Source organism: Trichoderma atroviride, chromosome 6, assembly GCF_020647795.1.
Source record: "Trichoderma atroviride chromosome 6, complete sequence".
NCBI classification, from domain to species: Eukaryota; Fungi; Ascomycota; class Sordariomycetes; order Hypocreales; family Hypocreaceae; genus Trichoderma; species Trichoderma atroviride.
In genome coordinates this window covers 2,295,604-2,308,052 of record NC_089405.1, presented here as the reverse complement: position 1 = coordinate 2,308,052, position 12,449 = coordinate 2,295,604, and the positions used below count along the sequence as shown (strand labels likewise).

Below are 12,449 nucleotides of genomic sequence, written 5' to 3'. Positions count from 1 at the left end.
CTGTCCCCCAACATCCATCTACAAAGTGCCCAACTCCGTAACTCCATCCTCTGTATCATTGAATCTCTCACCAGGCTTGGCTGATTTGAAATGCACGCAGGCCTGTGAGTAACACCGCGGCCGCCCCCAAATCTGCTCCTTCAGGCTTCATCTTCAGGCTGGCCTTGCCCCTCAAATCTTTCTACCACTACCACTGCGGGTTCCCGCTGGAGCCCCGCTTCAATTCCGCCGCCACCAGACCCTTAGGAACGGAAGCTTGCCTTCATGTTGAGTGCTACTGTACATTTGCTGCTTAGCTAAACTTGAGCTCATGTAGTCGTAACTGCACCGTTGGTTGATGTCATTTATTTTAATGTAAATTCTCTAAGCCTGCGTCTTTATCGATATGAACAAGACTATCTCGCCGCAGTAATATAACTATGTAGTTTATACAGAGACGCCCATCTTTCGCAACAATTCTATTGTCTATCGCAAACCATGCCCATTAGTTCCCATTGTTTTTTTTTTTTAAATTTTCCTCTAGCCATTGTTTTTATTCCCATCCATGTATGTAGCCCATTAAGGCAGGCTGTAGCCGCCATCGACAATCATATCAAGACCGGTCGTGTAGGAGCTCGCATCACTCGCCAGGTACAGGTATGCGCCCTTGAGCTCTCCGGCGTGACCCTCGCGGCTATGCGAATATTAGCATCTTGACCCTGTTCTTTATAGTGCCTAGCTATAACAGAAAGATGCAACTTACCCCATGACAGTCTTGTCCTTCCAGACCTTCTTTGTCTCCGTAGGCACAAAGGATGAGATCTCGGTCAGGATATATCCGGGGGATACGGTGTTGGCCCGGGCAAATCCAACCCACTCGACGGCCAAACTCTTGCCTAAAACAGCTCTTGTTAGCCTTCTGTGCAGCCCTCAAAGGCCATCATGGACCCTGGTGACATACAAAAGTGGATCACAGCCGCCTTGGAGCCGTTGTAGACAGCCTGCAGCTGCGGAATGTTGACGATGCTGCCGCTCATCGACGCCGTCGCAATAAAGCTTCCGGTCGTGTAGTTCTCCAGAGGCTTGCCGTCAATCGTCGTGCCCTCCTCCTTCTGGCGGCGGAAGTGGGCGCCGGCGCTCTTTGCACACCACATGACGCCGTCCACGTTGACGGACATGACATCGCGGGCCATGTCGGCAGGGCCGTCAATGAAGGCGCCCTTGGTCCATGGGATGCCCGAGTTGGCGACAAAGACGTCGAGGCGGCCGTTGAACTCCTTGACAATGTCCGCGATGGCCTTGTCGACGGCCTCGGCCGAGGTGACGTTTACCTGGTATGCCTTGCCTGTTATTTGAACCAGAGTTTTAGCACCTCGGGTATCTACCATGGCATATATGGATAGAGAACAAGAAGAGAAATACGCACACTTGACGCCGTACGTCTTGGCAATGGCTGCAGCCGACTCTTCGGCCTGCTTGTTGCTGTTATACCAGATCGCAACGTTGGCGCCGGCCTCTGCAAAGGCCTCTACGACGGCGAGACCGATGCCAGCACCAGCACCTGAGACAATTGCGGTTCTTCCCTTGAGCGAAAAGAGGGGCAGCACTCGGTCGACGTTGGGGACGGGGGTGTTGTCGTGCTTGAAAGCGCCGTTGGTGATTTCCGCCATTTTGAATGGATTTCTTGCAACAAATAAATAATGGCTTGGCTAACTGATAATCTCGAAGAAACCAAGCAAATGGGTAAACGAAGAGGGTATCAACACTGCAGAGTAACTTGGGAAATAAAAAGTGACGCTATCGCGAAAGAATTGCGACTGCGGGGGGAAGATGGAAAGCCACGCCCTCTTTATAATCCTTGGCCTCCTCCTCCTCATCATCATCTCCGGCCTTCAGAGCCGCCGCTACTCTCCGCAGGTACTCCATCTCCAACCACCAGACCGAGACTTCTGACGGCGGGACCCTCCATGCGACATTTTACCGCATCTATTCGGCCGCGTTCACACGCGCTCCAATGTCGAGTCGCTATTCTTTGGGCTTCGTCTTTCTCCAACATGGCCTGTCTCTTAGTCCGTGTGGAGCTGAGCGGGATTCGTCGCTGACCCCACGTTGGCATTGATTCATTTGCTCCATATCTACGTACGGAGCAGGCCTATCTGCTTCGTATCTATCCGTACAACATATGTTCGATGCTACGGTGGCATTGGTACACGTGCTACTATGCACCGGCAATATTCCATCCGACTTTATCCAGCAATAGTCCGATATCCCTGGCTGCCACATACTACTACCTAGTAGCTGTTCCTCATCTGGTGCCTGAATATCGACATCTGCAAACTCGTGCTCCTTTGTTCCTTTGGCAATGATAACCAGCTTCGGTTATCAATGGCCCCCGCCAAACATCGACGTCTTGGGTTACTCCGCCAGAAGCCAAAAAGCCCCGTAGCGGATCCATCTCTGTTTGCGATGCCGGACTATGGCCAAGTCGGGAGGTTGCGCCTGAAGATCCCCACGTCATAGTGGTGGGGGGAGATTCTGCAAAGCCGCGTGTATTTCAGGTTATTGTTTACTTTTGCTTGTGATTTCTGGGCGGTAAGGTGAGCGCTTCTGTTGAGTGAGGCTATTTGTGGTGATGGAAATTTATTAAACCAGATATATCAGCGGTATCTTGAAACGGCGCCTAAACCGAAATCACCATCGGGATGAATGCAGTGTGCATCTACAGCTTCCATCTTTGTTGAGTCTATAGAATTTGGTCGATATATACTTGACAACTTCATCCAACTTTATACACGACTAAGAGCTTATCTGCAGGGGATCCATCTGCTCTTTTCTGTCGAATGTTATCGTAGCTGCATATTCGACGCAATGACATCTTCTCGTGGGAAGTTGGTCATTTTCCAGCGAGAGATAAAGTCATCACGGCTGACTATTTTCCAGAATGTTAGTTTCTTTTTCTAATCATACCGTCTCTGGAAGACAGCTAAATTGGTGAAACAGCAAGTTGTGTTGCTAGACGTACTATAAGCGCCGCAGATGCGCCGCAGCCCCTCAAAGGCGCTTCGCCCATGAAGCACCCGCCAGTTGTCAAAGACTGTTGCGAAGAGTTTAGCATCACAGCGGACTTCAATTCTGTGTGATTACAGCACACTTACTAAGCACTCGTCCTGGCTCAAGTTGGAACCAGAACTCGCTCTCTTTACTTTTCAGTATCTCATCCCATTTCCGTGCCGCTTGGTACCACGCATCGACGTCAATATCCGTGGGCACAACGCCTCGGTCGTCATTGTTCCACCTAATCCTGTGCAAGTTACCGCCGTTGGTTTCAATCACTGGATATGCCATGTCTGGCGCAATTGCAACGCCTTGGTTGCCGCTAGCATGCCATGGCAGCTTGACTTTGCGCAGTATCTCAAAATCTCCTGGTGATTCCTTTCTAAGAGTCTCGGCGGCGTGGAATCCATCGACGAGCAATGACTGCCCGCCAAGAACCTCATCAGCGGGCTTGTTTGCAGGTGGTGTGTGAGACAGCAGATGGAAAGCCTGTAGACCAGCCGGTTCCGTAAAATATGTTGTATCTGTATGAGCTGGGAGAGCCAGGTTGGTGTAGGCCGTATCAGCGAGGGCTAGATCTGGAATGAAGTCGTAAAAGCCGCCATAATGCGTGTTTCGTATAGGCCCGATGGTTTCCAAGAGCTTCTCTGTCGCCTCTGGAGTTTTTGGCGAGTCGGTAACGAAGCAGAGCCCATATTGACGCTACTCATGGTTGGTTTTCAATCAACTACTTCGATATAAATGTAGTCGGTACGTACAATCTTGCTGGTCAAGTCGGCCAGTCCCTTTGGAGAAGTGCTGCTCATGACATCGTCAAACCGGACTTCTGGAGGAGCTGAAGCTATCGTGGCGCCCCAGAGCTTTCTTTCGCTGCATACCATGTTAGTTCGCCTGACGAGTAAAGCAAACAGGTACATAATTTAGCGCACTCTTGGTTCGCAAGCTTCTTATGGCTAATGTCGCGAAGAGTGAGGCTTAACCAAGACCAAGGGTAGTGACTCTTGTGGGAATCCGACCCTAATAGAAAACAGTAAGTTTGCATCTCATAGCGCGAGAGGGCGGTGGTTTGTGTCTCAAGTACATAAAACGTCGACGCCGTCATTCTTGGGCGAGATCTCCTGGGGCGAGAGGTCTTTCGGTATCTGCAAAGCACAGCCAAATCAGCTGTCAATGTCCAAGAAGAGCGTTCAAGGGCCAATGGCTACCGCGAAAGTGTCAAAGTTGCGCTGCAGGGTATCTTGGTTTACGCATTGCGCGCAGCGGCAGTTGTCGCTGCATAAAGAGATTCGCTGGTTAGCCTTGTGTTACATTCCATGCTCGATGCTGTCATGTGTATGCAGCATGTGAGCGCACACACCGGAGCCATAATTTAGATCTTGCAGTGCTAATTAGCGGTTTCCCTCATACAAGACTATCCAGCAGAAAGAGAGACATAACTACTTACAATTCTGCTTTGAAAGGAGGTCCAGGCTCGCTGCTCTTGAAAATGAGCCCCTTGGAGCCCGCCTCGAGGCTTGTTGCGTAAAATCGTGGTCTCGCGACAGCAGCCGAGGCATGCCGGTGAATGAGACCACTCCGGCCACTGAGACGGCCACAGCTGCATGTAGCACAAAGATGATCAACCAAGAGTTTATACGTGAAGATCAAGAATTCTTGTTGCTCACCCAGCAGTGATACGGCCTTTCAATATGAAATGCATAGCTCGAGCAGGAACACAGTGATGTGACAAGAACTAGTCCTCGATTCCATTGAACCGGCGGAAGAAGCTGCCTTTCGATAGGTATGGAGCAATAGGACGATGGCACGAGCTAGTAGAGCTACTGCACTGGGGTGAGGTGCCATTAGGTAATACAGTTGCTGGCTCTAAAGTCTGGGGTTGAAACATTGCTTTGGATCTGCATGTCCTTTGTAGTTTCGTTTCTAACGCCGATTACTATCATCTTTGAAGCTATCTAAGCGGCAGTATCATTGCCGATTTAATTCCATCAGAGTAGGTGCTATTTGATCGGTTGTGAGTGTTTGAGCCTATTCATCATACTAGCAGAAAACCAAAAGATAGTATTGTTGGTTTGCTTTCCACCTATAAAATTACATGTGGATCACCATTCAAGGATCATGGATATCTCTCGAGCTGTTTATGTTAAACTCTTATCCATCTATCTGCTTGCATCAATTACTTGGACTACTAGAAAGTACTGTGCGCTCTCTACTATTGAAGATGGAGGGTTCCTGCATCTTTAAATTGCGTGCATGCTCTGTTTTTAGCCGCGCGAAACAAGCGCTGATTCGGCACAGGCCACGGATTTAGCAGCCTGCCACTGAAGATAATCCGGCTCCCGGGTCTATTCTTAGCTGTTGAGTTCACACCAAGTAATACTTCATTAAAAAAAAACCTGTACGGAACACTTGTACGAAACACGAAATTCTAGCTCGCATCTCCTTCCTTGCAATAAGCCTTTCTTCTAGGTTGCGATACCTTATTGCTACTGCGCGGCTTCACGACTCCTTCAACGAGGCGTTTCCGATCGGCATATCGAGACCTCCTCGAAGAATATACCGTCGCTATCACGATACTCTGCGCAGCGCCCTGCTGGCCATGGAAGCTTCGTCATCCAAAAGCCGCAGCACGATAGCTTAAATCTTGCGGGAATACAGGCGCGTGGGGTCCTGGGAGAAGGCAAAGTTTGGCAGTATGAATTCGCGACAGGACGGGTTCGATACCTTTTACGACGACCAGGTCGCAGCCCGTCGACAGTTTTACGCGCGAGAACACGCCATCAATCGCACCAACGACGTTGCCGTTCTTCTTACTGTCGTCGCCCTTCTGGTAACCCTTCTATTCAAATACATAAGCCCTGACGGATCGCTTGAGGGGGCATTTTCGACGATCGGCAACTTCCTATGGGACGCGCTCGTATTTATCATCCCTGCGCCGCTGCTTTTCGCAATCGACAGCTGGATGAATTCCGCCACGGCATCACCGATGCACAATACTTTGAAAACAAGTAGCCATGCCGCCAAGAGTGAAGCCTTGCGGAGGGTGATGGGGTTGGATCGCGAGGACGGCGTAATGAACTCGGTCCTTCGAGCCAGAACAAGAGCCCTCTCCATGACAGGCAGTGTTTTGGGGCTTAAAATCGACTCAGATCGGCCGGCAGGATTGGGAAACAGAGATAACTCGTGTTACCAGAACAGCGTTCTTCAGGGACTGGCTTCGCTGCACTCAATGCCAGACTACCTCTCGGCGTGTCTCAGGGGCGCTGAAGAGTTTGGCGATGGCATGGACAAAAACGTTGCGCATACGCTGCGGTCACTCATCGCAGATCTAAACGATGTATCGAATAACGGAAAGACATTATGGACGCCCTCTTTGCTGAAATCGATGAACACATGGACTCAGCAAGATGCACAAGAGTACTATTCGAAAGTTCTGGACGACATCGAAAAAGGAGCAGCCTTGATAGCGAAAAATGTGACTTCTGCTACACCACTCATCGGACTGGAGGGCGGCGATTATATCGGCAGAGAAGAATATTCTACAAGCGAGCACAGTGACGATAGCGGTTATCAGAGCCAATCGCCAGACTCCAGAGCAGACTCTAAAAGGGCTGTGCGAAATCCCCTGGAAGGCCTTTTGGCTCAACGCGTTGCCTGTGTCCAGTGCGGCCATTCGGATGGGCTGTCCATGATTCCATTCAACTGCCTGACCCTTAGTCTTGGCCTTGACAAGAACCATCATGATCTCTATGATAGACTTGATTCGTACAGCAAGGTTGAAGAGATTGAGGGAGTGGAGTGTCCGAAATGTACCCTACTAAAGGCACAGAGGCTTCTGACCAAGCTGGTAGAGAGACTAGAGGCTAGTGGCTCAAAGAAAGAACAATTGGCTGAACCTCTACGTAGGTTGGAAGCTGTCCAAACTGCCTTGGAAGAAGATGATTTTACCGAAGAGACGATCAAAGATGGCTGCAAGATCACTGCTCAGAGCAGAGTCAACGTGACGAAGACGAAGCAGATGGTGATTGCGCGACCTCCTCAAAGCCTAGCTATCCACGTGAATCGATCTGTCTTTGATCCATCGACTTTTAACATGATTAAGAATTCGGCACCGGTGAACTTCCCAATGACACTGGATCTAGGTCCCTGGTGCTTGGGAAGCGCTGAAAGTATGAAATCTACAAGCGAGAAGCATGCAGGAGATGACCAAGACAGCGAGGAAGAGTGGCAGCTACACCCCATGTCCTCCATGGTCGCGGGAGATTTGGGAGAATCGCGATTGACGGGCCCTATATATGAGCTTAGGGCGGCTGTCACGCACTATGGGCGGCATGAGAATGGGCATTACATCTGCTATCGCAAATACCCGCCTTCTGATTCAGATGATGTGAATGATGTGGATGAGAAACACGCAATTTCACCCAAAGAAACAACACCCAAAGCGGCAACGGATAGCACTGGCGATGACGACCCAGCGGACCCAAACACAGAGGAAGGAGCCAAGAGCAACAGCCATGGCAACAGAGATTCGTTTTGGTGGAGGCTAAGCGATCAGAATGTGTCACAAGTCAACGAAGAGACAGTTATGAGCCTATCGCCAGGCGTATTTATGCTGTTTTACGAATGCGTTGACCCCTCCATGATTCTATCATCGGAGCTGAAAGACAAGGTCACGGAGTTGACGAATGCTACAGCACAAGTCTCAATTACGAAGCAGGATGAAAGCGAAGTGGACGATGCGACTACTTTGACTCCGGCAACGACGGTAACTTCAGACGCTGTAGAAGCCGAGCTGAAGGCAGCATCCGAGGATATCCTGGCCAAGAGACTCTCATCAATACAAGTCTGAGGTCCTTGCGGTTCTTTTTTCCGCTTTTCTTTTCTATTCCCAATCTTCAACTACATCATATCATTAAATTGCATAGCGACGGCGTTGGTGTCGGTTTTCGGGCAAGAGAGTCTGCGAGTTTTGGATTCTAGACGGCTCAATGGTTGATTGGGAGAGCGCGTGCTGATGGGACAATGGACGGCACGCCTAACAATTTGGAATATCGAGGATGCTGGTCTGTTTTGTACCGGTTGCGTCGAGTCAAATAGTATATAGAACTACTCGGTGCTTCTGTGGTATCGTATTTCTCTGCACAACCTGAGATGAGAGACATTGAAAACACTATTCACGGTTCAGAATCAGATGCCCGCGTAACCCATGCCCGTGACACGCCATGTTCTGCGTCAGCTGCGACTGATGGGCCGAGGAGAAATTTGCTGAGAGGCGGGTTTGCCGGGACTGCACAGCCACGGGGACTAATACAGCCATGCAAAGAGGATTCGCGCTGACGATACCCCGTGATGATTGTTGCGCCGACTACGGCAAAAAAATCCTGCAATGGTCCAACATATCGCGGATGAAAAGTCGTTGCCAGACCCGATGCGACGCTGCACCTGTGGTGTAGTAAACGCCGGTCTGGATCTCGCTGCATGCAGGGCTGCGCTGGCCTGCCGCAAGAATATAATAACCAAAGCTGGAAATGTAGGAGGAAAAAAAAACAAGCACTACGCTAGACAGGGGCGCCCTGAATCTCGGCCCAATCGGCGCCCCGTGAAGAACCATGGCGCTTCTACCCGCATAGATTTAGCGGCCTCAGCAGCTTGCTAGCGAGGCCATGCTGCCTGTAAGCCCGCGGCTGGCAGAAAGCTTGGCGGTCGAGCGCATGCTAGCCACGAACAGAAACGGGGGTTTATGCGTCTGGTCTGGTCTGTTATACGCCATGAGTAGCGCCCACTCGCTGGTGCAGGACCGGGGGCTAGAAGGCTCTGCTGCTCTAGGTGGCGAGCAATTGTTGCAAGGGGGTGGGCAGACCCCTTTTTTGGTGTATCTGATGTTGCAGGATCAGGTACGAGGATGCTAGTTGCGGCTTTATGCCTAACATGAACAATGCTGAGCCAACAACGTAAAAGAACATTGAATTGCGCTGTTGGGAAAAAACAGCCTTTTCCTCGTCCTAAAAGTCTAAAAGCGGCTAGAAGATGGGGTGGGATGAGTGGGATGAACGTGGGCGGCGGAGAGATCGGCCGGTCAATACTTTTTCCCTTTCTTTTTCCTCTTTTCTTCGCCGGATCAGCTACCCGAACCTTACGCGGCGAACGCGACGATGCCAACCAGCAATGGAGACAAGAACGTCACTAAGAAACGGTGGACGGCTTTTTCAAGATGAAGGACGTTGGCATTTGAGTCTAGAGCCGGTAGCACTTGGACTTGTTAGATACGAGGTGGGGGGAGGAGCAGAGATTCGTTTGAAAGCCGCTGAGCTCCGTCTGGGTGGGTACGGCGAGAGGAACAGGCCCGCTATAGCAAGTCCGGCGTGGCAGCGGTACTGGGAGGCTACGAAACACTTTGTACCTTTTGACCTGCGGCATTGCTTCGTAGTAGATGGACACCATGGCCTCTTTGTCAATGGGAAACAAGATTTACCCTGTAGCATGATCAGCAGATGCGGATGAATGCGCCGGCAGAATGTAGCGAGAGGCCATTCTTCCAGCGTCGGATTTGCTCGGCGTGTTGGCCAGAAGAGCTCTATGCTAACAAGCTCCAGCTACCTGTACCTCAAGCACTGCAGGCGGTAGAGCGCGGCAAACGTCCGTGATTTAGTCGCTGGTACCTCGTATCCAGTACACGGCTCGTAGCGTGTGCTTGTACGTACTACCAAGGTACCTGACAGCAGAAACAAAGCCGCAGCAACCTCCCGCCTGCCAAACCGCTTTCCGCGGGGCGTTGACGCTTTAGGAGCGCCTCGATGCGACTCGGCCGGACCTTCTGAAAGCTCCTGCCCATGCCAACCAGATGCAGCCAAAGGCAGCAAGGCGCGAGACGCTGCAGTACTTGCCCGTGGCTTTAACGCTTTAACTCTGGCCATGGCCATCTAGACCGATCAGGATTGGTCAGACTGCGCCCGGCCGCGAATTCATCCTTTTCTCTTTTCTTACCTTTAAAGCCCAAATTCTCCTTCTTCTTCCATTCCCTCTCCTGCAATACCCGCCGAGCTGCTTCACCCATCCCTGCCGCCTTTGCCAATTCGCTGGGTCCAGATTCCTCTCCCTTTTTCTTCCTGGTTTTTTTTGGCGGCGCCGGGCTGAGGGGAAATAATCATCTTCGTCTTCCGTCATTTGTTCATATTCTGCGTTTTGTTTGCATCTCATTGTTTGCGGCTGAGCTTTGTGAATTTGCCCTTTTTTGCTCTTTTTTTCTTGGCCGAGCCCGAGCTGCATCTTGATTTCGAAGTCGCCTCTACTTTTTTTTTGGACCCAAGCCGTGTCTTGGCATCGGTGATCCTGTCGATCCGCCAGCCTCGGCATCATAATACGAAAACAGAAGAGGAATCAAGCGAAAAACAAGAAAAAGAAATCACAGTCGATAATTTTTGAAAATCGGAACAAATTGCTTCAGCGCTACATAGGGACTTCAATTGGAGAGGCCGATAAATCTTTGTGCGAATTCTTACGACTTAATTAATCGCTCGCATTTACACGACACACTCCCGAGTACTTTCGCGACGGCGCATCCTAGTGCTGCGGGAGAGGCAGTCGGCCGACGTCGAGACGAGCCATTTTACCATTTTCTAATTTGGATTTAATACTTTTCTTGGTCGGGCGGAACACGACATCGAGTTACAGTTCTCAATCGCCTCTGCAAACACTGCAGTGATTCTGATTTCGCTACCTAGCAAGGCTAGCTATGACAATTTCAAATTCCAACGGCGGTTTGATTCCTATGATGGAGATGATACCCTCCGTCAAGATAAATATCCCCATCTGGGCGCATGTAATGTAAGAGACATGCCCTTGTCCGAATGGTCCGTGTAGGCGGGCAGACACTGAGGTGAGATTGAAGGAATGAGAGGGCTAACGATTTGATCCACGTAGAAATTGGATGTTCTTTTCGAATGTTACCATCATCTTCAATAAGTGGCTATTAGACACTGCTGGGTTCAGTAAGTATCCGACCTTTCTGACGAATCTGGCCAACGGGAGTCGCTAACAAGCAATTATAGAATACCGTAAGTTCGAATTCACATGCCGCATGTTCTGGGAGAAAGAAGCAAAAAGGGATAACCGACAATTGTATGCTAACTTTGTGAAACAGCCATCATCCTCACCTGCTGGCATCTCATCTACGCCACCATCGCAACTCAGATCCTCGCTCGCACGACGACACTTCTCGACTCCCGCCGCAATTTCCCCGTTACCGGCCGCCTCTACCTCCGCACCATTCTCCCCATTGGCCTGCTATACTCCGGCTCTCTTATCTGCTCCAATGTCGTGTATCTCTATCTCTCTGTCTCCTTTATTCAGATGCTCAAGGCCGCTTCGCCAGTTGCTGTGTTATTCGCTTCCTGGTCTTGGGGTGTTGCTGAACCAAACTTGGCCAAATTCCTCAACGTCCTAGTTATTGTTTTTGGTGTTGCTGTCTCGAGCTTTGGAGAAATTCAATTTTCTTGGACAGGATTCTTTTTCCAGATTGGAGGAACCACCTTTGAAGCTGTTCGCGTTGTTATGATCCAGGTCATGCTTAGTGGCGAAGGACTCAACATGGACCCTCTTGTCAGCCTCTATTACTATGCGCCTGTCTGCGCCGTCATGAATTTTCTCATCGCACTTGTTGGCGAAGTGCCAAAGTTCAAATTGGAGCACGCTGCCCAGGCTGGCTATGGAATGCTCTTTCTCAATGCCTCCATTGCGTTCATCTTGAACGTCGCCAGCGTATTCTTGGTATGCTTATCCCGTTTGAATCTAGAATTCAAGCCTCTGCTCATCCTTGGTATTTCTCCAATGCTAACACTCATGGTTTCGTAGATCGGCAAAACCTCAGGTCTAGTCATGACTCTTACCGGTATCTTCAAAAGCATCCTGCTTGTCGTTGTCTCTATCCTGATCTGGTCAACCCCGATTACGTTCCTCCAAGCTGTGGGCTATGCCATAGCTCTTGCAGGACTCACTTACTATTCCCTTGGATACGACCAGCTTGCCAGCATCGGCGCATCAGTAGTTGGCTGGACAAGTGAATTCTTTTCAACGAGTGGAGGACGCGGCCATGCGATGCGGTCAAAACGGATAATAGTGGTTGCCCTATCTTCACTAGTAGCTATGATTGTGGTACTTGAGTTGACTATGAGTGAACGGGGGAGAAGGCTACTGGGAGGACCTTCGTGGCATGGGGGTCGTCGTTTCAGCCCGAATCATGGGCATCACGCGAACAACGGCAGCCACTAACTGCAATCTATAAAAAATAAAAACGAGAGACGAATGATTCTAGTAATATTTTATGCCATGGTTGATATAAGACAGCATAATAGGCGCTGTCGATTACGAAAATATTATATTATACCCCTTTCAATAAAACCCCAATTGAATCCCACTTTACT

At 50.1% G+C, this 12,449-nt stretch overlaps 4 protein-coding genes across 4 annotated transcripts; 2 read left to right on the top strand and 2 right to left on the bottom strand.

The window, feature by feature from the left end:
- Positions 1-558: 558 nt before the first annotated feature.
- Positions 559-1,649, bottom strand: TrAtP1_011355 (uncharacterized protein; the record flags this gene model as incomplete). The annotated part of the gene is made up of 4 exons (XM_014084530.2): positions 559-673; positions 743-875; positions 941-1,324; positions 1,406-1,649. The coding sequence occupies 4 exons, from the start codon at positions 1,647-1,649 to the stop codon at positions 559-561; spliced, it is 876 nt and encodes a 291-aa protein (XP_013940005.1).
- Positions 1,650-2,638: 989 nt separating this feature from the next.
- Positions 2,639-4,500, bottom strand: TrAtP1_011354 (uncharacterized protein). The gene is made up of 4 exons (XM_066115075.1): positions 3,792-4,500; positions 3,135-3,735; positions 3,002-3,073; positions 2,639-2,908 (listed from the first exon to the last, which is right to left on the bottom strand). The coding sequence occupies exons 1-4, from the start codon at positions 3,948-3,950 to the stop codon at positions 2,823-2,825; spliced, it is 918 nt and encodes a 305-aa protein (XP_065971173.1). The 5' UTR covers positions 3,951-4,500; the 3' UTR covers positions 2,639-2,822.
- A 1,225-nt stretch (positions 4,501-5,725) lies between these two features.
- On the top strand, positions 5,726-7,879 carry TrAtP1_011353 (uncharacterized protein; the record flags this gene model as incomplete). Its single annotated transcript, XM_014084529.2, has 1 exon — positions 5,726-7,879. One exon carries the CDS (start codon positions 5,726-5,728, stop codon positions 7,877-7,879), a length of 2,154 nt encoding a protein of 717 aa, XP_013940004.2.
- A 1,811-nt stretch (positions 7,880-9,690) lies between these two features.
- TrAtP1_011352 (uncharacterized protein) lies at positions 9,691-12,448 on the top strand. The gene is made up of 5 exons (XM_066115074.1): positions 9,691-10,854; positions 10,951-11,018; positions 11,079-11,084; positions 11,171-11,796; positions 11,881-12,448. Exons 1-5 carry the CDS (start codon positions 10,763-10,765, stop codon positions 12,295-12,297), a joined length of 1,209 nt encoding a protein of 402 aa, XP_065971172.1. The 5' UTR covers positions 9,691-10,762; the 3' UTR covers positions 12,298-12,448.
- The last annotated feature ends 1 nt before the right edge of the window (position 12,449 follows it).

What these genes read in the sequence shown, in the direction of transcription:
- TrAtP1_011354 (XM_066115075.1), bottom strand. Translation starts at nt 3,950, where the DNA reads ATGTACCTGTTTGCTTTACTCGTCAGGCGAACTAACATGGTATGCAGC. An exon ending in CCGACTTGACCAGCAAGATT is followed by an intron (nt 3,736 to 3,791) that starts GTACGTACCGAC and finishes AACCATGAGTAG; the next exon opens with CGTCAATATGGGCTCTGCTT. An exon ending in TGAGCCAGGACGAGTGCTTA is followed by an intron (nt 3,074 to 3,134) that starts GTAAGTGTGCTG and finishes TCTTCGCAACAG; the next exon opens with TCTTTGACAACTGGCGGGTG.
- TrAtP1_011352 (XM_066115074.1), top strand. Translation starts at nt 10,763, where the DNA reads ATGACAATTTCAAATTCCAACGGCGGTTTGATTCCTATGATGGAGATG. An exon ending in CCCATCTGGGCGCATGTAAT is followed by an intron (nt 10,855 to 10,950) that starts GTAAGAGACATG and finishes TGATCCACGTAG; the next exon opens with AAATTGGATGTTCTTTTCGA. An exon ending in ACGTCGCCAGCGTATTCTTG is followed by an intron (nt 11,797 to 11,880) that starts GTATGCTTATCC and finishes ATGGTTTCGTAG; the next exon opens with ATCGGCAAAACCTCAGGTCT.